This window comes from Podarcis vaucheri (assembly GCF_965113315.1).
Source record: "Podarcis vaucheri genome assembly, chromosome: 5".
In the NCBI taxonomy this organism is placed as follows: Eukaryota; Metazoa; Chordata; class Lepidosauria; order Squamata; family Lacertidae; genus Podarcis; species Podarcis vaucheri.
In genome coordinates this window covers 26,125,441-26,149,337 of record NC_138763.1, presented here as the reverse complement: position 1 = coordinate 26,149,337, position 23,897 = coordinate 26,125,441, and the positions used below count along the sequence as shown (strand labels likewise).

Genomic DNA, 23,897 nt, shown 5'->3' with positions numbered 1-23,897 from the left:
AGCTGTTTACCAGCTCCATCTGGTACGCTGGCTGAGACCCTATCTGCCTGCGGACTCCCTCGCCAGAGTGGTGCATGCTCTGGTTATCTCCCGCTTGGATTACTGCAATGCGCTCTACATGGGGCTACCTTTGAAGGTGACCCGGAAACTACAACTAATCCAGAACGCAGCAGCTAGACTGGTGACTGGGAGCGGCTGCAGAGACCACATAACACTGGTCTTGAAAGAACTACATTGGCTCCCAGTATGTTTCCGAGCACAATTCAAAGTGTTGGTGCTGACCTTTAAAGCCCTAAACGGCCTTGGTCCAGTATATCTGAAGGAGCGTCTCCACCCCCATCGTTCTACCCGGACACTGAGGTCCAGCACCGAGGGCCTTCTGGCGTTTCCCTCACTGCGAGAAGCCAAGTTACAGGGAACCAGGCAGAGGGCCTTCTCAGTAGTGGCGCCTTCCCTGTGCAACACCCTCCCACCAGATGTTAAAGAGAACAACAACTACCAGGCTTTCAGAAGACATCTGAAGGCAGCCCTGTTTCGGGAAGCTTTTAATGTTTGATGTATTATAGTATTTTAATATTCTTTTGGAAGCCGCCCAGAGTGGCTAGGGAAGCCCAGCCAGATGGGCGGGGTATAAATAATAAATTATTATTATTATTATTATTATTATTATTATTATTATTATTACTAGAAATTGTGAGCCATAGGGATGAAGAAAGCCACCATTATAACATAACCCACATTGGTGGTGTGGCTACTACCCTAGATAAAAGGTAAAGGGACCCCTGACCATTAGGTCCAGTTGTGGCCGACTCTGGGGTTGCAGCACTCATCTTGCTTTATTGGCCGAGGGAGCCGGCGTACAGCTGCCAGGTCATGTGGCCAGCATGACTAAGCCGCTTCTGGCGAAGCAGAGCAGCGCATGGAAATGCTGTTTACCTTCCCGCCGGAGCAGTACCTATTTATCTACTTGCACTTTGACGTGCTTTCGAACTGCTAGGTTGGCAGGAGCAGGGACCGAGCAACGGGAGCTCACCCCGTCGCGGGGATTTGAACCACCGACCTTCTGATCAGCAAGTCCTAGGCTCTGTGGTTTAACCCACAGCGCCCACTACCCTAGATACTTCCATGCTTTTCCCAGGGGACTTTCAGGGGACCTGCGTATTGAGCATTCATCTTCATTTGTTCCCAGGGAGATCAGGTGATGTTTGCTATTTAAGGATGATTCACTCTGACTGTAGGAAGCTAGATGATGCTGCATCAAAGCAAGTGTTTTCCCGCAGTTTCCAGTGCATTTCCCCATAGTTAATTGTAAGAAGTCCGGTCTTTTGGAAGCGGGTTTGTCTGTGCAAGACCTCAACCACTATAATTGCGAAGCCTGAATTTGCTGGCGTGTGATTCAATCCCACCTGCAAATAACCCCCAATAAGGTCTCATTTTAACTTCCAGGGACGTGGTTAAGAGAACTGCGTCATACTGGCAATGTGTTTTCCAAGCAGGGTTTCTAAGCATGCATTCTGTCCTGTCATTGGAAGTTTACAGACATTCCCAGGCGTGGCCAGGGAGTCATCGCAGGCTATCAGCAACCATATCAGTCCTCATCATTTATGTACAGGGTCAAAGCTGGAAGTTCTTAGGCGGTTTCCTGTATTGATCGATGTCGGCTGCCAGGATGGGAAGACCACAACAGCAGATTAAATATCTAGAACTAATACACAGGGCAGGGAGTGTGCATCATGATTTCATTTATGAATCATAGCTTTCTAAATGCAGGCTTCTTGTACAGAAGTCTTTGTGGCCATTTACACGGGAGGCACCGTGGGTTAAACCACAGAGCCTAGGGCTTGCCGATCAGAAGGTTGGTGGTTCGAATCCCCGCAACGGGGTGAGCTCCTGTTGCTCGGTCCCTGCTCCTGCCAACCTAGCAGTTTGAAAGCATGTCAAAGTGCAAGTAGATAAATAGGTATCGCTCCGGCGGGAAGGTAAACGGTGTTTCCGTGCGCTGCTCTGGTTCGCCAGAAGCGGCTTAGTCATGCTGGCCACATGACCCGGAAGCTGTACGCCGGCTCCCTCGGCCAATAAAGCGAGATGAGCACCGCAACCCCAGAGTCGGTCACAACTGGACCTAATGGTCAGGGGTCCCCTCACCTTTATCTTTAACATTTTTAGTATAAATGTATCTGCTAATCTACTTTCCAAACCTCAGGAAAGTCTCCTGGGGCTTTGTTGCAGTGAGGCCTGTGACCTTAAAAAAACGGTTGTATTCTTGGGAGCAAACACAATAAAATGGGAATCAACCAATGATATTTCCCTGTACATTAAAGTACATTTCCCCCATGTGTGTAAACATTGGTTGGGGTACTGCATCACAAAATTCGGATATGTGCAAATTTCAAAGGATAACTCTTGTTTCTGCTTGCACAGTTTTGGAAAGTGCGAGTCTGATAAATTTGCTTTTAAACACGAACTGGAACAAATTTCTCTTTTTTTAAAAAAAAAAAATTATTGGTTTTACAAAGTTTTTATAAACAATACAAACAAATAAAAAGACAAACAGACATGTATAATTTCATCTCCTTTTTTCATAAACCTCACTTCTCTGACTCCCCCAAACCTCCCCTTTCTACATCCCAAATTCCAAAATTATTTCAGCAAATCCTAAACTTATTTTTATCAAATTTATCCCTTATTTGTTCTTTTCTTTTACTTAATCTTTTTTCGCTGTAATCTCCTTTTTTTTACTAAAAACCTCGACATTTTAGCATTCATCAATTTTGTAATATTTCTTGAGATAAATTTTAAATTTCTTCCAATCTTCATCCGCCGTCTCTTTCCCCTGTTCATGGATTCTGTCAGTCATTTCAGCCAATGTCATATAGTCTATCACCTTCATCTGCCATTTTTCCAGAGTGGGTAGATCTTGGGTCTTCCAATGCTTTGCGATGAGTATTCTTGCTGCTGTAGTAGCATACATAAAAAAGTTCTATCTTTCTTCGACACCAATTGGCTGACAATGCCCAAGAGAAAGGCCTCTGGTTTCTTAGGGAAAGTACATTTAAGTACCTTTTTCATTTCATTATATATCATTTCCCAGAAAGCCTTAATCTTCGGGCACGTCCACCAAAGGTGGTAGAAAGTACCTTCAGTTTCTTTACACTTCCAACACTTATTATCAGGCAAATGATAGATTTTTGCTAGCTTGACTGGGGTCATGTACCACCTATAGATCATTTTCATAATATTTTCCTTTAAGGCATTACATGCCGTAAATTTTATACCGGTGGTCCACAACCATTCCCAGTCAGCAAACATAATGTTATGACCAATATCCTGTGCCCACTTAATCATAGCTGATTTAACTGTTTCGTCTTGTGTATTCCATTTCAGCAACAAGCTATACATTCTTGACAAATTCTTAACATTGGGTTCTAACAGTTCTGTTTCTAATTTTGATTTCTCCACCTGGAAGCCAATTTTCCTGTCTTGTTTGTAAACCTCCATTATTTGGAAATAATGGAGCCAATCTCGTACTTTCGTTTTCAATTTCTCATGGCTCTGTAATTTCAATTTATCACCTTCTTGTTCCAAAATTTCCCAATACTTTGGCCACTTGGCCTCCATATTGAGTTTTTTCACCGCTTTAGCCTCCAAGGGTGACAACCATCTAGGAGTTTTGTTTTCTAACAAATCTTTATATCTAGTCCAAACATTATAAAGTGCTTTTCTGACAATGTGATTTTTAAAGGCCTTATGCACTTTAACTTTATCATACCATAAATATGCATGCCATCCAAATGCATTGTTAAAACCTTCTAAATCCAAGATATCTGTATTCTCGAGGAGCATCCACTCTTTCATCCAGCAAAACGCTGCTGATTCATAGTACAATTTTAAGTCCGGCAGGGCAAATCCCCCTCTTTCCTTTGCATCCGTTAATATCTTAAATTTTATTCTGGGCTTTTTGCCCTGCCAGACAAATTTCGAAATATCCTTCTGCCACCTCTTGAAACAGTCCATCTTGTCAAGGATTTGCAATGTTTGAAATAAAAATAACATTCTAGGCATTTCTCCCCCATCTCAACCAGCACAGCCATTGGTGAAAGGTGACTTAGAAAGTTCACCCAACCATTATTAAATGTTACCTAAAGAGCACTGATCTTCGACTTTCACTGTTGCTTGTTTGCTATCTTTTGAAGATACCTTTCTGCTTTATCAGAAAGCACTTATCCTTATCAGAGTATATATGCTTCATGCATTAATCAGTGGGTGTTTTCCATTTTGTCCTTATCTAATGTTTATAGTGGGTCACTATCCAGTATCATGTAACAAGGCCTTGGGTTTTAATATTCCACACATTTCATACAGCCAGTGGAATTGATTCCCAAGTACATGCAAGTGGTGCTTTTTTTCTAAAAAAAAATGTTTAGGAGTACTCTCATTTTCCTACTCACATTGAAATACTGCCCCTCAATGAAGCCAAACTTAGATTCACAAAATGTTAAGAGGTATGCATACCCCTGCGTCATTGCCCCCCCCAGAAAAAAAACACTGCATGCAAGAGATAAAACCTTGCAAAGATTGAAACAACACATTGTTACCTCCCAATAATCACATTATGATTATGATTTACAGCAGACTCTTCCCCACACTGTTCCAAGACAGCAGAACTGATCGATATTGTCAGCTAGTATACAAAAAGGGAGACCTCTAACTTAAGGTTACCAGATGTCCCCGTTTCCCGGGGACAGTCCCCAGATTTACAAATCAGTCCCCATACAAAATCCATTGATGTTGAAAAGTGTCCCTGGATTCATTGAAAAAAAATCTGGCAACCTTACTCTAACTATATATGGTGATGTTTTGCTCTTTTCACATATCAAGGTGGTGAGAACAGCATTGAGGGAGGGTGTGAAAGATAGGATGCAATTTGCTACTTTTGCCCCCAGAGAATTGAAGCACATATGAAATGGCCATCATTTTTCATGGGGTGTATGCATTCAACTAGCCCTCATCTCTAGAAAACAGGTTTCACAGATCTCTGTATTGCTTCAAACACCTGTGGAACCCTTGACGAGGTGGCAGTGGAACAAAGTAATGTAGCATGTACGCCGCAGGTGGTGATTTTTCTGTCTTTGCCCCATCAAGTCTGCTAAAAGCTATCATCTGAAAGATTCACTACAGATTAGTCCACAGAATACCATGTCATGTCATGGGTGGGCAGCCTGTGGCCAGATGCAAAAGAGGGCAAGGTCTCTACACCTTTAATTTCAGCAGGTGTCATTTGTGAAGCTGCCCCATGCTTCCATCCTATCATAGAATCATAGAATCGTAGAGTTGGAAGGGTCCCTGGGGGTCATCTAGTCCAATCCCCTACAATGCAGGAATCTCAGCTATAGCATCCATGACAGAAGGCCATCCAACCTCTGCTTAAAAATAATCAATGAAGGAGAGTCCACCACCTTACAAGGGAATCTGTTCCACAGTCAAACAGCTCTTCCTGATGTTTAATCGGAATCTCCTTTCTTGTAATCATACCCCCCAGAGCAGAAGAAAACAAGCTGGTTCCATCTGACAACACTTCAGAGTTTTTAAGAGGGCTATCATATCCCCTCTCAGTCTCCTCTTTTTCAAGCTGAACATACCCAACTCCCTCAACTGTTCCTCATAAGGTATGATTTCCAGACCCTTGATCAATTTGGTCGCCCTCCTCAGCACACATCCCAGCTTGTCAATGTCCATCTTAAGTTGTGGTGTCCAGAACTGGACACAGTACTTCAGGTGTAGTCTAACCAAGGCAGAAACAAGTGGGACTATGACTTCCATTGATCAGGTCACGATACTTCTGTTGATGGAGCCTAGAATAGCATTAGCTTTTTTGCTGTTGCATCACATTGTTGATGCATATGTAAATTTGATTAGCATTTCCTCAATTCCTCCATCCAAGTTGTTTCTAAAGTCTGAACAACAACAGGCCTGGGGCAGAACTCTGTGGCACCCCACTTGTCACTTTTTTCCAGGATGATGAGGAACCATTAATGAGCACTCTTTGGGTTCAGTCATTCAGTTACAAATCAATCTAACACTTACCTCATCCATCCCACATTTTGCCAGCTTCTTCCCAAGAATATAGGGACGCGGGTGGCACTGTGGGTTAAACCACAGAGCCTAGGACTTGCCGATCAGAAGGTCGGTGGTTCAAATCCCAGCGATGGGGTGAGCTCCCGTTGCTCAGTCCCTGCTCCTGCCAACCTAGCAGTTCGAAAGCACGTCAAAGTGCAAGTAAATTAATAAGTACCACTCTGGCGGGAAGGTAAATGGTGTCTCCATGCGCTGCTCTGGTTTGCCAGAAGCAGCTTAGTCATGCTGGCCACATGACCCGGAAGCTGTAAGCCGGCTCCCTCGGCCAATAAAGCGAGATGAGCGCCGCAACCCCAGAGTTAGTCACGACTGGACCTAATGGTCAGGGGTCCCTTTACCTTTACCTCCCAATAATATAATGGGTGACTTTGGCAAAAGCCTTGCTGAAATCAAGATACACTACACCTGCAGCATTCCCCTGATCCACCAAGCATGTAACCCTATCCCTATCAAAAAAAAAAAGAAACTTGGCATGACTTTTTTTTGAGAAACCTATGCTGGGTTTTAGTAATCGCAGCATCCTTTTCTGAATTAGTTATACCAGAATAGTGTTGTGCCTGGTTCTATCCATCGCCCCTAGCAGGTTGCCCTTGAGCGAATCCGTTCCAATAGAAAATGGCTATTGTACCCTGCAGAGATGATGATGACAAAACTTTGCTCTGCTTACACAGTTTCCATGGTTCATCTGAAAGTCATGCATTGTTTGATTTACAGCTTTTATCTTGTTTTTACTCTCAAGGTAGCATAGATTCATTATCAGGGCACTCACCCATGCAAACTTATTGGGGACTCCCTATGAAATCACTTAGGCTTGGCGATGCAATGAAACACTGATGGATTGTTCGTTTTATTTCTGCTATGATTAAGCATTTAAAGGAGGGGGCGGAGGGTCAAAGTACATCACCCAAAATAAGTCTGCATCCCTGAAAAGGGCATTTTCCAATAATCAAGCTCCAAACCACTGGCTGTCTTGTCCGTGCTAGTAAAATATTAACAGAGGTATCTGGTTGTCATGGCAAGATGAGAGGTGGTTCTGGACGTAATCTCATTTGGGGGGTGGAGGGGAGATGCAGAAAAATGAGATCATGACAATGTCAGCATATAAATGATCAGAGCACGAGTTAGCTGGCAGACTGCAACCTCTGTGAAGGAGACCTTACCAAGTGGGAATTGGAGACACAAGCGGATTGGGTTAAAATAAACCAAGAAGTTTTTGTCTCAATACTAAAGGGATCCGGGGAAAGTTTTATTTCTTTGCTCATTCTTCCCTAGTGGTGCCTGCGCTATAGTTTTGGAAACATGTGTTGTGGAGGGTGTGCAAAGTGCCTTGGAGGTACTCTCATTCCTCTGGCCGTGCTATGTACCCTTGCTAATATTTTGTTGTTTTTCCCCGGAGGAGAGGTCGAAACCAGTGACCATATTTCAGATGAAGTTTGGTACTTTGGAGGGATCTTGGGTTCTGGTGTACTGGTGAGTAGGACAACGCACTATGTTCTTCTCCTTTTTATTATTGCCTTGAGCTTTACAGTGAGCAGAAATCCGACTACACTATAGGTGTGGTGGACAGTCTGTGTTGGAAATTAGATTGCCAATGCGTTGACTATGCAAGCTGGAAATTCAAACAGATGAACTTGAAAACGAATTGAATGGTCTATTACGAAAGTAGACCACTTGCCTATTATGTTAAAAACAAGACAGACATGTACTGCTGGATTGCCTCTGATAAGTCCATAAGCATTGCTCTGCGAGATTAGACCAGTGTTTCGATTGATGAATGGATATTGATTGATTGATTGATTGAAAGCTTTTATATGCTAATATTTTAAAGATCTTTCTAAGTGATGGAAAACATAAAAAACAATAAACAATATCATTAAAAGAAAAATACAAAATAAAACCAGTAAAAGAGTAGTATAACAGCACATGAAAATAAATAAAAGCAAGAAATTGGGGTATTCAAATGCAAATATCAGGGTCTGATCTTATGGGTCAGACAAAAATATATGTCTTTCCTAGAGGTTTGAAGCAACAAATGGTTGTTTCTTTGTCTATGGCAGAGGGAAGGGCATTCCATAGTACAGGGACAATGACAGAAAATGCCTGTTTTTGGGTCACCACCCTACAATATTCTTGGGCACAGAGTTGAATTTCCTGAGACAGTCTTTCAGGTGACCTGGTCTTACATTCCTACCAGTCCAGCATTACTTAGTTTACAGCAGTAGCCAATACAGCTGAGGTTTCTTAATTAAAATTACTTCTTTGGGTGCTGGGAGACATTTGCAGCTGAGCTTTGTACCTTGTAAAATTTGGAAGTAAGTCCCATGGCACCGATACCTAAATGAAATTTGGTGAGGATTCCACTGTTGCGCGACAGTGATCCTGCTGCTTCCTCTGAGAGTAGACCTGCCAGATGCAAATGCTGGGTCTGGAAAAAGCCGGTAGACATTTTAGAAGAAATACAGTGATCTTAGGAACGACCGAACCTCTAAGTGCATTTTCTGTTGTCATCAGATGGTATTTCCTGCTTTAGTCTTCCTGGGTCTTAAGAATAACGATTGCTGCGGGTGCTGTGGTAATGAAGGTTGTGGAAAGAGGTTTGCGGTAAGTATAAAAGCAATGCCCTCCAACATCTCGCTGTCATTCCTCACCCCACCCCTAGCATTTGCCTCCTGAGGCGGCTGCCTTACTCTTATCTAATGATAGGGCTGGCCCTTAGAGAGCCAGTGTGGTGTAGTGGTTAAGAGCGGTAGATTCGTAATCTGGGGAACCGGGTTCGCTTCCCTGCTCCTCCACATGCAGCTGCTGGGTGACCTTGGGCCAGTCACACTTCTGTGAAGTCTCTCAGCCTCACAAAGTGTTTGTTGTGGGGGAGGAAGGGAAAGGAGAATGTTAGCCGCTTTGAGACTCCTTCAGGTAGTGATAAAGCAGGATATCAAATCCAAACTCTTAACATCACTGAAGCGACTCTCTCAAGGCCAAAGGGTTGAGAACCTCACTTGTGACTTCTGCCAGCATAGGATTTGCAAGGGGCAGAAGCTGGTCTGGTGAGGTGGAAACACACAGCAACAGGACTGGCACAAATGCCACTTACTGAGGGGGTGGGGGGAGCAGGGGTAAGATCAGGGTTGTGTGTGTGCACAGGTGGTGCCACTCCTTTCATTCCGCTCGCATAGTCCTGGCCCCGACACCATTTATCTCCTGATAAGCAGGAGAGACGTTGGTGTTCCTGGTGCCAGGAGGTTGGTGCTTGAGCCACTCCTGCCCACAGGATTAGGAGAAGTCTGTGGATTTGGATAAGGTGACTCTCTGATGCACTTGCCTGTGCGCCATCTGTGAGTCATCGAAACTGCAAACATGCCAGATGGATTTTTAGGATGGACTTTGGCTTTGACCTTTTGCTCGTTCTTGGCAGATGTTTACTTCCGTAATATTTGCGGCAATCGGAGTTGTGGGGGCTGGATACAGCTTTGTTGTGTCGGCTGTCGCCATGAACAGAGGCCCTAAGTGTCAAGTAGCAAACAGCACCTGGATGTATCCCTTTGAGAACGGGTAAGATTTTTTTTCAACCTCTGGATAGATTCTCCATCTCTACTGGAAGGGTTGTTGCTTTCTCGTCTTGACCTATAAATTCTGCAGCAAAGTGCTTACCAAATATTATGAGCCGCTGGATGGCCTCCAACCATCAGTGTTTCAAAGAGCAACTTGTAAGGCTGAGCAATCACATTTCTGACTGGCGGTAGGAGTTTTCCTCATAGTCTGGGTGGATAAGGTCAGCAGAGCCTTTTCAGTGGTGGCACTCAAGATTATGAAATGCTTTGCAGCTGGCCCCCGCCTTCACTTCTCCCCACACCGGTTAGTTACTAAAGACTATTTTATTCCACCTGGCTTGTATTTTAAGAAGCAGACAATGGGTGGCATCCATAAAATGGTTCCACTAGATGTTTACTTGCACAGTGGAACTTCTCCTCTCCTGTCCCCATCTGCCCTCTTTTCCCCCTCCCCATCAGTCTGCTCCAGAAGGTTGAGGAACATACTGAAAGGGCACATGAGGAGAGGAAGGGAAAGTTCTGTCATGGGCTACTTTGTTAGAGACCACCCAATGCTTTTAAACATTTTAAGACAGCAAAACCTGTGTCTCTTCCATCCTTGTTTCATAAATTGTAGTGTTTGAAGTTGTAAGGCACCTTGAGTGGTGTTTTTACAGTGCAAGGGTGAAACGAGCCATTCCTACAGGTGGCAAGAAGTTCCAGAGGAGCAGAGCATTACTCCCAATTAATATATATATATTATTTTCATTTGCAAGTATACTGCATGAGTATAGTTGAGGCACAGCTTAAACAGCCAAAGTTCACTGCTCCCATGTCAGAGAGAGACAGCCAGCACCCCAAATCCTTCCAGAATCCAGAACTCACTTATTTGTGTGTCTCTCAGTCTCCGTTAGAAGTGCAACCTGCCTCTTATTTCCTTTAACCTACCTGAGACACATGACGCACCACTAAATATTACAGGATAACAATTTGCTTGTATTTTAATGAGAAACTACTTAATTCTGCATTTCCTGAAACAATATGCAAACTTCAAAACTCGCACTTCTCCCTCTCTCTTTTTGCAGCACACTTCTCCAAGGCAAACAATGTGTACAAAAATGCATATTTTACAGGGAAGCGTGCATAAAAAGCATACGTGCTTGAAAATAGCATATAGGAATGCATTATGGTACGGAAAGCGTATTGCCAAAATGTGTATGTTAGGAGAAACTGAATACTGTACAAAGATGTGTTTATCGGGGGAAATTTGCACTGAAACGCTGAAGGAGTTTCATGGGGATTAAGAAAAAATTGCTGCAGAAATGTGGAGTGCTGAATTAAAGATTGACCGGGGGGGGGGGAATATGAGAAACTGACAGTTAAATTGAGAGATTTGTCCATTTCTGAAAGTGCTGGCCAGGTGTTCCCTCACAATGATAGCCTTACTGACAGAAATATAATAGAAAATCAATAAAGCTTCTTTTTTGGGCACAGGGAGTATCTGACGAACCATAAGTTATGGGAAGACTGCACATTTCCAGAGTCCATCGTGCCCTGGAACTTGACTCTGTTCTCTCTACTGCTGATAATGAGCGGAGCTCAATTGGTGCTGTGTGGCATCCAAGTTATCAACGGACTCCTCGGAACGCTGTGCGGGGACTGTAAATGCGGGTGCTGTGGGGTAAGATGCTTTCGTTGGTAGCAACATGTATGAGCATTCCTGGTTCCTTTCCCCCTTTGCCAATTGGGTTAACCAGCTGCTTACAGTCAAGGCCAGCCTAAGACATTTTGCTGCCCGATGCAAAGTAGACATACTGAAGCTGACCCAACCAACTGTTTGACCTTACTTCGCACTTCCCCCGCGGTAGGGAAACTCTAGCTTGCAGGCCAGTCTTGACCCACACGGATCCCAGTTTCACCTGCAGTGCCTTTCCCCCCTTCAAAACATCACCCACTTGTCAATCAGCTGGCATCACTCTGAATGATGACAGTCAACGGGCAGAGGATGAGATTCAATTCTTAAGTTGCGCATGCCAGTTCCTCACAAGGAATTAACTCATGCAGCCAAGGCACCAGGATTTAACTCCCCCCCCCCTTAGCAGCTGATGAATGGGGGGATTAAATCCTGCTTCCTGGTTGGGGTGGTGGTGGTTTACATCCTGCTCAGTTCAACCAGGACTTAGTGAAACCCTTTTCCTGAAGCAGGACGTTGTTTAATTCAGAGCCCGTGATAAAACAATTTTCCTTCCTCCATTTTAGTGACATGTGATTGATGGCCCTGCGAAACTGTCAAATATGGCCCGCAAGGCCAATCTTGATTAAAATATGAATCATGGAGCAAAAAATAGAATGGGGTTTTCCCACCCCTTTCTACTAATGATAGAGCCGACCCTACCTATGGTGTTTGTTAGTATTAACCATGCATTTTCCAATACAAACAAATGCACAAAATGTTCCCCATACGTCCCCCATTGCCTTGAAATTGCAAGGAAGAAGGGTATGGACAAGCTGTTCTCTAATACCCAGCATACTGTGGACCTTTATATGGGAAGCAGACTTATCCGTCATTTAACAGTTTGAGGGGGTCTTGTCTATGTAGTCCAACCCCTTGTTTGATGGAGAAAACCCAGAGCTAGAGCCTCCCTAAGAGGCATTTGCCTGTCCTGCGCTTGAAGACCTCAAGCAACCACCTTGCTAGAAAATTTGTTCCAGTGTCACACGGCTCTTACTGTCGAGATGTTTCTCCCTTGATGAAGTCAATATGCATTCAGATAGAGGTGATCCATTAGATACACTGTATACTTAAGATTTGGGCTGTGTACACATGGCTGGCTGGTTTAGGGGGAAACTCATCAAAATACAGAATTTTCATAAGGAACAACAGAAAAGATACGGAATAAATATGCACCAATGTCATGTGTACACCACTTTCCAAATTAACTATGGGAGCATAGAGTAACCCCCACCCAAAGAAAGCTTTAAATTAAAAAGCTATAAATTTAAGGCAAGCTAGCATAAGAGCCCAAACTATGGACAAGCTGGGAGCTTCAGCTGATGGATTCTCATCCTGAGTAAACTTAGCAGTCATGGAATAAGAAGCAAGGTCCTCTTATGGAGCAGTAAGTGGTTAAAGATCAAGAAGCAGAGAGCAGGAACATTTGGGAAAATTCTCCCAAAGGAGAGAAGTGGGGTCCTCCAAGGATCAGTATTTGCAGCCATGCTTTTCACCTTGTTTCTAAATGACTTGGTGCTAGGGGTGAGTATTGAGATGGCCCCTGTTTGCTAATGGCACTAAAGTGTCCCAAGGTGGTAAGGACTAAAAAGGGATTGCAAGGAGCTCCAAAAGGACCTTTCTAAAATGGTTGAATAGGCATTAAAATGCACGTGTGGTTTAGTCTCACTGTAAGCAAGCATAAAGTGTAAGCTGGGGAGGAATAGCAAATATGCACAAGCAGATTTGTTGCAAACTCTCAACAGTCATTTAAACAAAAAACAAAACTCTGCGGGAAGACTTAACAGCATGGGAGCAGAGCTGGAGGCTGACTGAGAAGTGTCAAAATAAGGCTCCTCCTAGCTTTGCCAAATAGAGGATGAAAGATATGACCAAATATCATGATGAGGATGATTAGCCTTTACTCTTGTCAACCAGTGTATAAGAATTCATTTCCCTCTTATCTTTCCTTTTAGGGAGATGGAGCAGTTTAAATATACAGAGACTGCAGAAATCACCTCTTACAAAGGCCGAAAATGCCCTGCCAGACCTTGATATGATGGGCCAAGCCAAGTACACACTAAACACATCTAGAATGAAGGGTGTTAGAAAGAGCCCTGACGGCATTTTCCCTTCACATCTCCCAATGAGTTTTGCAACTGTTTGGGCTATATAGCAGGGGTGAGAAGAAAATGTCCAGCCCAAGGACCTCGTTCCCTCTTGGCCAACCCTACCAAACCACACACACATGCATGCAGACACATCAGTTGTCCGCCTGACCCTAAAAAGACATTTTAGCCTGTTCCAGTTCTCATTGCTGGACCCGTGGTAGAAATCTTCCTGGAGACCACAGCTGGGGAAAGAGGTTTAATCTTTCCCAGCTGCCCCCAGCTATGCCCTCCATACTGCAAGAAGGCTTTGTCCATGCCTAACTGCAGTGAGGGAGAGGCAGTGGGAACGGGGGGTGCTGGGTGGGGTGCTTGCAAGAGCAGTGGTCTAATTAGGGTTGCCGTGTAAGGACCTGGGCAGCCTTTTTTAAAAATGAAAAGCCAGCCAGTTGATTTTTGTCTACTTCAATACAACCCCAAAATTAGAATTTCTGGCCTTGAAATGTTGGCAGCCCAGAAGCATCTCCTTGTTCCTCTTTCTCCCCAGCTGGGGGAGTTACTTTTACATGAATACTGACCTCCCTATCACCACTTATAATATAAATCTGGGATGGGGAACATTGTTCAGCCTGAGGGCCATGTTTTATTCTGTGTAACCTTGTGAGGGCCAAACGACAGTGGATTGAGGGCCAGAGACAAAAGTGGGTGGGGTCAAGAATGTAAATGTCATCTTTGTACAGTCTCTACAGCCACCCCTCTGTCCTCTACTCAGGCGAGTAAGAGGCCTTGCCAAAGGTCCAGGGCACGTTCCAGCCAGGCACAAACAGTAAAGGAGAGTGTGAAGCTGGCCCAGTGAAGGTTGTGGCCTGCAGAGTCCCAAGGGCCAGAGAAAGAGGTCTGAAGGGTCATGTTTGCCTCCTAGGTCTGAGATTTCCCACCTCTGCTATAATTATGCTGAGTCTTGTTTGCCATGTGGAAAGATGACAACCCCCATGCTCCCAGAACTGAAGCATAACTGTAGACTTCCTGATTGGACTTGGGGTGGCCAAGAGAGCCAATATTTGTATACACCGCATCCCAATGAGGCTTTTGTGCTCCTGATTGCTACATGTCAGGAGAAGTTTAGCAGAGGCAGCTGTATTGCAGTGAGAAAAGCTGCTGCTTCTCCTCCCTTCTTTTGGACATGTCTTGTTATAGGCACAGAACCTTCCTTTGAATTGATTTTTTGCTCATAAGGGTTGCCAGATAATTTCTGGGTTTGCTCCTGGGCTTTTAAAAGCAGCGTTGCAAAGAACTTCTAGAAATAGCACAGGGATTGGAAAGCTATGGTCCTTTGTTGTCTTCCCTGGTCATGGTCCATGCTGCCAGAAGTTGATGGGAGTAGCAGTCCAACAACATCTGGAGGGTCATAGGTTCCCCAAATGCTAAAGCAGAGGTCTTCTTTGGCATGAGGGTTTAAGTGCTGAAGGAAAGCTTCAGCTTTCTGCGTCTTTGAAGACACGGGAGCAAAACCAAGGGGGAAAGCTGTCAGCTCTGGCCAAGCATATTTGTGAGCTTCTGCTGATTATTAGCAGCTAATACAAATTCTGATGTTATTTTCATGATTGCCCCTGATTTATTTTATGCTCATGGAATTACAATTCTGTGACACAAATATTTCACTGTATATATTAAGACCTTTGTGCTGGGGTGGGGTTGTGTGCATGATATGCAAATAATTAAAGTGTTTTCCAATTTTCTTTTTCAGTATAAACTTTGTGTGTGTTCTGAATGTTGCGACTCGGGTTTCTTTTTCGCTGACATTCGGTATCCGTCTTTCTGAGAGCACCCCATACCTATGCATGTTTACTTGCAAGTCCCAGTGTCTTCATGGGATGATGACTTTGAGTCTGAAGTTCCATCAACCCTGGTTTCCCATTCAAATTGGTCAGTGTAGACAATACAGAACTAGCTGGTCCAATGATCTGAATCAGTGTAAGGTAGCTGCCTCTGTTCCTGGGTCCCTAATTTTGTTGGCGCCACAGGCTCACTGAGCATGGAAAAATAAAAAAATTCCTTCCAGTAGCACCTTAAAGACCAACTAAGTTAGTTCTTGGTATGAGCTTTCGTGTGCATGCACACTTCTTCAGATACTTCAGATACTTTCGTGTGCATGCACACTTCTTCAGCTTTCGTGTGCATGCACACTTCTTCAGATGTGTATCTGAAGAAGTGTGCATGCACACGAAAGCTCATACCAAGAACTAACTTAGTTGGTCTTTAAGGTGCTACTGGAAGGATTTTTTTTTATTTTGACTATGGCAGACCAACACGGCTACCTATCTGTAACTGAGCATGGAAAGTTCAATACAGATGTATTGCTAGCTCTGTTTCTTTCCATGGTAGGTCCCCAAACTGGCTGATCTTGGAGTAGATTGGAGGTGGCCTTCCTGGATCTGAAGCCCCTTCATTCACTCAAAAGGCTCCAGGGCTGAACCCACCATCTATGCCAAACCAGAGCTGGGATAGTTACTTTCCTCACACTGGTTTCATTGGGGGGTGTAGTGTTTAAAACAAGTATCTGCTAGACCTTTTCCTGGGACAACACACACACACACACACAATATTCTTGCCCTGCCTGGTGCATGGATGGATGGGAGCATGGATTTGGGAGTAATGGGACTCTCTGTCACTTCACGCACATCCCCCCAACACGGGATTGCTCAGCCTAACATCAAAGTGGACCACAGAGATCTGATATCTGGAGAAAGCCCATCCTCCTTGTCTAGGGCTCAAGCATGAATATCCAACATCTTCTACAGAAGAATGGGGGAAAGCAACCCATTTTTTAATCTGTTCCAGCATTCGTGTTATTTGGGCAGCTATCCAAGTTGGCAAGCAAAGCACAGAAACAGACCTGAACAGGAAGGTGAAAGCCCGTTGCCTTCAAAAGCAGATTCCGTCAGGTCTCAGGTTTTCTTTGCATGGTTAAGAACCGGGTTATCTGAGGCCACAAACGTCTGTAGTCAGAGACTTCTGTCAAGTTCTCAAATCACAAAGGCAGCTAGCAAAGCCATTTACAACAACAGTACCACAAGGCAAATAACCTAGAGCCACCGATATGCTCTCAGAAATATCATCTGAGCAACAATGATCTCAGAAATGCCACATTTAATTGCAATACAGCTGGGAAGGAAGAAATGTACTGCCCTCTTGTGATAAATAAAAATGAAGTCAATTTTAGCTTGGCAGCATTTTCCGGTGCTTTTCGCTTTCCTGAGTGTTCTACCGCTGGGAATGTACCTTGTTGAGAGCACACGGAAGTCGTTCCAGCTTGAACAAAGCCATCTCCAGGCATGTCTTGATGCATTAGGGAAACAGAAAATAGTATGAACAAGTTCTTTAAGTACATATTAGGTTGCCAACTCTCCTCTCCCAGTCCCATTTTCTGTGCCTTTATAATAGCAACCCATCACGTACAAATTAACGAGATGCTTTCCCCCTCTGCCAGGAGAAACTTCAGACAATTGTTTTAATCGTCATGCTCTCATTGCTAAAACAGAGGTAGCAGACCTAGCTTCATGCCAAATGAAAGAACCATTATCTTCGTCTTCTTTCTAGTCACAATATACAAGCTCAATTAGAGAAAGGAAGGACTGGACCTCGTTGGCTTTGCATGCCGGACATCTCTGGTAGGCATCGCTAGGTAGTTAAGAAATAAACCTGCCTGTAGCAATAGACAGCAGCAGCTGCCGGTCAGGGTAGGGCAATACCAAGATAAATGAGCCAATGATCTGATTTGTAGAAGGGAGTTTCCTATGAAGTTCTACCCCCATCCCCAAGAGTGACTGGACGCCATTACATTAACAAGTACATAGATTGGAATTTTAAATCCATTTCTCTATTTTATTTTATTTTTTTTCTTGTACAATATTAAAAGAAATATTTTTTTTTTTAAAAAAAGAAAAACCAGAACCAAACTCTGGATACAACCGTTTGATCTGATTGAATTTTGAAGCATACGCTATGTATGCAAATAATTCTACATTGAAAAACAAATGCTCACACAAGATGGCATATAGCATAACAAACTGATGTAAATAAAATAAAAAAGTATTAAAGTATTAGCACATAACATGGATGTAGTGTATTAAGAAAACCGAAACGTGTTTCACCACCCATTTCCCTTACTGAAAACAGAGACTTAGTCCCTCCCACCCAACTCTTTAAAAAACAACACAAAAAACCGCATTTGTTTTCATGAAGCCTTCTTTCCCAATAGTTACCTTCTAGTACAGCGGTTTTCAAACTTCTGCCTTTAGGGAATCCTTTTTACGTTGGCTGAGGGACTCTGGCAAACCTGCTACATAACCCCTAGTTGCTGCAGAGGATTTTGGGGAAACATTCTAGGGTGTAAACTCAGTGAACACGGGGCACAGACTAGGCCTGTTGGACCTCATTGCCACTTAACACGACCTGAGAACAAACCCTAGAACTCCTCCAATACCCCTCTGTTACAGGGGGAGGGAAACGGAGGCTTGAATTTTTGACTACCCTTCCATCCCAGTTGTCTTTCAAGAAGCTTCCCTCATAATGACCCTGAGATGTAGGTTAGGCTGGCCTAAGGCCACCCATGGTGCTTCACAGCTCACCAAAGACTCCTGAGCAAGCTTAGCAGTCAAGGAATAAGACGCAAAATCCCCTTGTGGATCAGGAATTGGTTAAGTAACAGGAAGCTACTAGCCATGATGTCTGGGCTTTCTATCTGCACAGTCGGGAGGCAGCAATGCTTCTGAATACCAGTTGTCGGAAACCACAGGAAAAGAGAAGGCTCTCGTTCTACTCCCTGGTTTCTCATAAGCACCTGGTCGGCCACTGTGAGAACAGGACGCTGGACTAGATGGGCCACTGACCCGATCCAGATGGCTATTATTAAGCTCTTATGAAGCAGGGAGAAAGAATAGATGGACAAGTTTTCCATATGGAAGGATGTAGGAAGTGGTGTCCTCCAAAGATCATATACAATCTAGAGTTAGGAGTGAGCAAGTGAGATGGCCTAGTTTGCTGATGATATTTAAGTGTTCAGGGTGGTTAAAAAAGGTGTGTGTGTGAAGAACTCCAAAAGGACCACTCCACACCAGTGTGGTGTAGTGGTTAAGAGCGGTAGACTCGTAATCTGGGGAACCGGGTTCGTGTCCCCGCTCCTCCACATTCAGCTGCTGGGTGACCTTGGGCTAGCCACACTTCTCTGAAGTCTCTCAGCCCCACTCACCTCACAGAGTGTTTGTTGTGGGGGAGGAAGGGAAAGGAGAATGTTAGCCGCTTTGAGACTCCTTCGGGTAGTGATAAGGTGGGATATCAAATCCAAACTCCTCCTCCGTGGTAAGATGCCAAATGCAATTCAATGTAAACAAGTGGAAAGGCACAAAAACGTATTAATTTCACACATTTCCTCATAGGGTCTGAACTGGAGCAGGACTATGGATTCATAGTGCATAGCTCCATGAAAATGTTGACCCAGTGTGTGGCAGCTGTGAAGAAAGCAAATTCCATGCCAATAGGTCAATAGGAAATGAAATGAAACCTGCCATTATAATAGTGCTGCTACCTCAAAAAGGTTGGGAAAAGTTCGAAAGCCTTGGAAAAAGTTCAGAAAAGGGCAGCCGGTACGATCAAGATGATGGAGCAACATCCCACCAGGAAAGGTTACAGCATTAGAGACTTTTTAGTTTGCAAGTAAGAGGTGACATGATAGAAGTGCACAGTATGGAGAAAGTAGATGGGGTCAAGTGTTTCTCCCTGTCTCCTAACACTTGTGGACATACAACAAAGATGAATGTTGAAAGATAAGAAAAAGTTAAAACTATAAAATCCGCTCCCACATGAGGCAGTGATGTCCATCAATTTGGATGGCTTTAAAAATTTAGGCAAATTCATGGATAAAACTATCAGTGGCTACAAACCCCGATGTTCTGCCTCCGAATACCAGTTGCTGGAGGGGAGAGTACTGTTGCTCTCAAGATTTTGCTTTCCTGTGGACATCTGGTTGGCCACTGTGAAAACAGCTTTCTGGACAACATGGTCAACTGGACTGATCTAGTAGGACAATTCTTCAGTTCTTATGGCTGAGTGGGGGTTTGAACCTTGGTCTCCCAAGTCCTAGTCCAACACTCTAACCTCTACGCTGCGTTGGCTCTACACGCAAGGTGGCAGGCCTTCTCTCTTTCATGCTGGGTCATCCACCATTACTTATGGTCTCATTGAGGAGCTCCTGAAAGGTACCCCAGGCTTCCCTTTAGTTCTTAGTTTGAAAACCACTGCTTTTAATAGCACAACTGGGTGACAAATTATAATCAGCACCTCACAATCTGCATATAAATCAGCATTTACATATGAAGTCACTCGACCTTTCGGATCGACTCGGTGCCACTCGCATATCCGTTCATTGTCGATACAAGTAAAAAAAATTAAAATTGGGTTTCACAAGCCAAAAGTCACATGTCAACGTTTTGTCAAATAATTAACAATAGATTCCACTAGAAACAAGGCTGCCTGTGTCTGCAAGCCTTTTTTAAAGTTAAAAAAAAAGTATTTGAAAAGAGGGCTTCAATGAAAGCCCCTGTTCTCTCCCCCATCCCTAAAACACACACACACACACTTCTCTGAATATTAGAACAACACCCCCCTCAAAATCTTCACTATTGTTTGGTTCATTACTTAATTTTTAAAAAAAACAAGTTTCTGGCAGTTGTTTTACAATAGTAGTTAATGTTTTAACTGCAGCTTTCACCATAGCATAACACACACTGCCTTTTTAAATCACAGTCACAGGAAACCAGAGGTTGTAGAAGCCCAGAAGGTCCCCCTCTCAGGCCTGATTCTCAGCTCTCACAGTATAGCTCTGAATGAGACTCCCCCAGCCACTGGTGGCCTCCAGACACTGCAGGACTCCAGCTCCCATCAGCCTCAGCCAGCCTGGCTGATGCTCAGGGATGACTGGAGCAAACATCTGACAGCCCCGAGGATGGAGAAGGTTGCTCTAAACTCTCCAGTGGAGATACTCCTTATTCTACAATCCTAAGCATGTCTACTGGAAAGTAAATAAGTCCCACTGAGTTCCACAGGACTTGCTTCCAGGTAAGTGTGCTTAGAACTGCAAACTTAAACCAAGCATACTTTCCTAATCAAAATGTGCCCCTCTTCACTTTCAGCTGCTTCAGACAAGAGGGAAGTGGAGCAAAGAACAGCATAATTCCTTTCTCCCAGGTTTCCCCATGTTCACAGCCCCCTGTCCAAAGATCTGGAGCTGCTCCAATAATAAAATGAACATCTCCATCGACTTCCATGGAGGAGTTCGCTCTGCAGGGTCAAAGGGATGCAGGGATGGAGATGTCCCTTCCACAGAAATGAATGGGAAAGACCTTGGTGCATACCATGTGGTTCATATACAGGATATGCTGCTTTTAAATGAGGTTTGTTCTAGAAATGGCACCACTTGTCCTGAATTTTGCCTCCCTTATAATCTTTGGGATGGTATCCATGGCACAAAGCAATACATTAATTATCCTTGCTGTTGCAACCTCTGACCCGGAATTTCTTGAGGACCTCCTCTGCCACCAAGTTCCTTCTCTAACCTGACCCCCGCTTTATACAGATGTGAACACTTTCTGGGAAATGAGCGAAGGGGATTTCCATAGCTTGTACTCCCTGAAACAAATTGTCGGTGGGTATTTTGGATATACAAACCGGCACGTGAAGTCCTTTCCCCTTTTCCTATGGCCAATGAAAATTTGGAGCTGGTCTTTCAAGTCTAAACATATGTGGTCAGATCTCCACCCCCATGGATAAGCCAGCCCCCAGATCTTATCTTGGATGCAGCAGGGAACCATGGGGTTGTTTTCACATATTGTAAGTGAGCACAAAGCCCCTAACTGGAGAACAATGATTTACATTAGATTTGGAGCTTGCCCTGGATATTGTCTGCTTTCTGAGCATTTTCAGCCCCCCCCCAAAAAAATACTAAGAGAATAAACACCTTAGGACCGCCTGATTTGCATTTTATGGCTGATATCTATAAATAATAGGAAAACCCAGGGTCAGTGTTTGAAGATGTGCTTTCTACTTTGTTAATAACCAACTATATATGGTTAGCCAGCCAAGGAGAGAAAAGCCCTTTGAAAGAAGGGCACAGGGAATGCCCATTACCTGAAAATATACTCTGTGGGTGCAACGATCTGCTAAAAGGAACGAAACTCACAAATGCCTATCTTTCTACCTGTCTTCTCACCCACCCTGGCTCTATGAGTCAAATAATGAACTTTTTACCTTTCATCACCCACATCTTAAAATATTTATAATAATAATAATAATAATAATAGTAATAATAAACCTAACCAGCCTGGTGCTGTCAGATCAGCTACCTTCAAGCAACAATTCTCCCATAAGGTAGTATTCACAGGTATTGATTTGATCAGTGGTGGTTCCACATATAGTCAGTTTCCCCCGACCTGCACTTCTGAACACTCCAGCGCTGCTATTGCCCGTTACAACCATTCTCCTTTCAAGCCCAAATTCTGACGACTTCAAACTCCCCACCCGTTTCACCTGCCTTTTTTCTTCAACTAGTCCAAAGAGAGGGGTGGGCAGAGGGGACCCATCCACTGTCCAACATTGTGCTATAGCATCCCTTCGCCAAGCCGGTGCCTGCCAGGTGTTTTAGACTAGAATTCCCATCGGCCTCAGCCAGTATGAGCTGGCAAAGGTTAGTATGCTACAGCAATGGTTTCTTACTCTTAAAACTAATGCACAGCAAAGTGCTATGCCTCTTGCCTGCCCTGCCTATTGCGTATTAAGAGGCTTGCACGAATTATAATGCCTTCTATAAAAAGATGATTTTTTTCAATATAAAAAAAGCTTAAAATTCATAATTATAAATAATATCAGTTAAAAATACTTAAGGATCTCAGGACGTCATTTGCATTTCAGGGGAAGTGGAGATTGAAGTCCTTGATGCATTCTCAGTCCCACATATCAAGCTGTTTTTAATAAAGCAACCCTATATATGAATATTATAGGTATGGAGTACAACATGTATAGTGCCTTGTGTCCCATTAAGTCAAGAATAAGAAAAAGCCATTGGGTAAAGAATCCTCAGCAACTTTGCCAGGCTGACAAATAGATGCTGACTTATCACCTATATGACAACGTGAGACTCCTGTTTCTAGCTTCTTTAAAATTTCAACGACAAAATAATTACTAAAAATAAAGAGAAGATAATGAGGCTTTACAAAATTAATTCTTACTGCATTCAGAAGTGTCAAACTTGTGCCGTATTTTTATCCTGAATTTTGGAGGGGGAGAGGGAAGGTGTTCTGTTGAGTGTCCGCTTTGTGCAGACTAAAAGCTGCAAGAAAACCATGTTCTGTTGCAGAATTGTAGTGAATATTAAGTAGCTACATATAAAGTGTACTTCTTAGGAGGGAAAACACTTTCATAATCACATTTTTAGTGTTATATATATATATATATATGTCTGTGCGTGTGTATATATAAAATGGCAGCAATTAGTACCAAACCGGTCTATTTTACAATATTGTAGTAGTGTAAAAAAAAAATTGTAATTAAAACATTTCACCTACAAATCATTCAATAATATATTGTGGGGGTGAGGTGGGGAGGAAATGCAAATAGTACTGTTTGTGTATTTGCAAAAAAAAATCTGTTTTCCATACAGCACAAGTTCACTTTTAAAAATGCAATGATTTTTAAAGCTCAAGTTATATAAGATGAGAAGCATTTGGTAGTATTGTCATAAATACAGCTGTAGAACTGCACTCAACTTGATAACGTGCAGGATTTTTGGAACTAAGCTGCCTTCTTACAATCTAAAGCTTCTTCTGGTCAGATTTATTTTATTTTCTTATTATTTGCTAAACTTTGTTGTGTGTAACTGATGGCTGTTAAGTTCAGCTATGCACCAAAAGACAAAGAGAACCGCTCATATGTAACTAAAGAGGAAAGGTTATAGATGCGTATATAAGCAGCTCTACAGTTACTGTCAGTGAAATCTAGACCGAGATTCACTGATTAAAAGGGTCTCGCAGACGTCGGTAAGGCACCAAGGATGGCTAACTGAGAGGCTTGAAGATGCTCTGCCCTTATTTTTTGTTTTGCTAGGAGGAAAAGAAATCGTTGCATTATCAGTTACAGCCAGGTGAGAAAGGGCTCGTTTTTGTTGAGGACCGATTCTACATCGTTGAGGATGGGGATCAGGTCTTCAGATTCCAATGTCCCAAGGTCAACGTTTGTTCCTGGAAGACAGTCAAGGAAGTCGGGGAAACGGGTCTGTGGTGGGTTGATATTCAGGGGAGTCTGTGCTACATTATCTCCTGCAAAAGAAGAGAAGGAATCATTGAGGTGGGAGCTTCTTAACCATGA

The 23,897-nt window shown here is 43.4% G+C and overlaps 2 protein-coding genes across 2 annotated transcripts in view; one reads left to right on the top strand and one right to left on the bottom strand.

Moving 5' to 3' along the window:
* Positions 1 to 7,241: 7,241 nt before the first annotated feature.
* TM4SF4 (transmembrane 4 L six family member 4) lies at positions 7,242 to 15,220 on the top strand. Its single transcript, XM_082224815.1, has 5 exons — positions 7,242 to 7,605; positions 8,647 to 8,736; positions 9,548 to 9,684; positions 11,157 to 11,343; positions 13,350 to 15,220. Exons 1-5 carry the CDS (start codon positions 7,435 to 7,437, stop codon positions 13,365 to 13,367), a joined length of 603 nt encoding a protein of 200 aa, XP_082080941.1. The 5' UTR covers positions 7,242 to 7,434; the 3' UTR covers positions 13,368 to 15,220.
* Positions 15,221 to 17,339: 2,119 nt separating this feature from the next.
* The window catches only part of WWTR1 (WW domain containing transcription regulator 1), a 91,188-nt gene continuing 84,630 nt past the window's right edge, over positions 17,340 to 23,897 (bottom strand). The window contains exon 6 of the mRNA XM_082224513.1: positions 17,340 to 23,848. Coding sequence (XP_082080639.1) covers positions 23,664 to 23,848 — 185 coding nt within the window. The 3' untranslated portion in view covers positions 17,340 to 23,663. The remainder of the gene's footprint in view (positions 23,849 to 23,897) is intronic.

Coding starts and splice junctions, on each gene's coding strand:
- TM4SF4 (XM_082224815.1), top strand. CDS start 7,435: ATGTGTTGTGGAGGGTGTGCAAAGTGCCTTGGAGGTACTCTCATTCCT. Junction 7,606..8,646: donor TCTTGGGTTCTGGTGTACTG/GTGAGTAGGACA, acceptor TGTTGTCATCAG/ATGGTATTTCCTGCTTTAGT. Junction 9,685..11,156: donor ATGTATCCCTTTGAGAACGG/GTAAGATTTTTT, acceptor TTTTGGGCACAG/GGAGTATCTGACGAACCATA.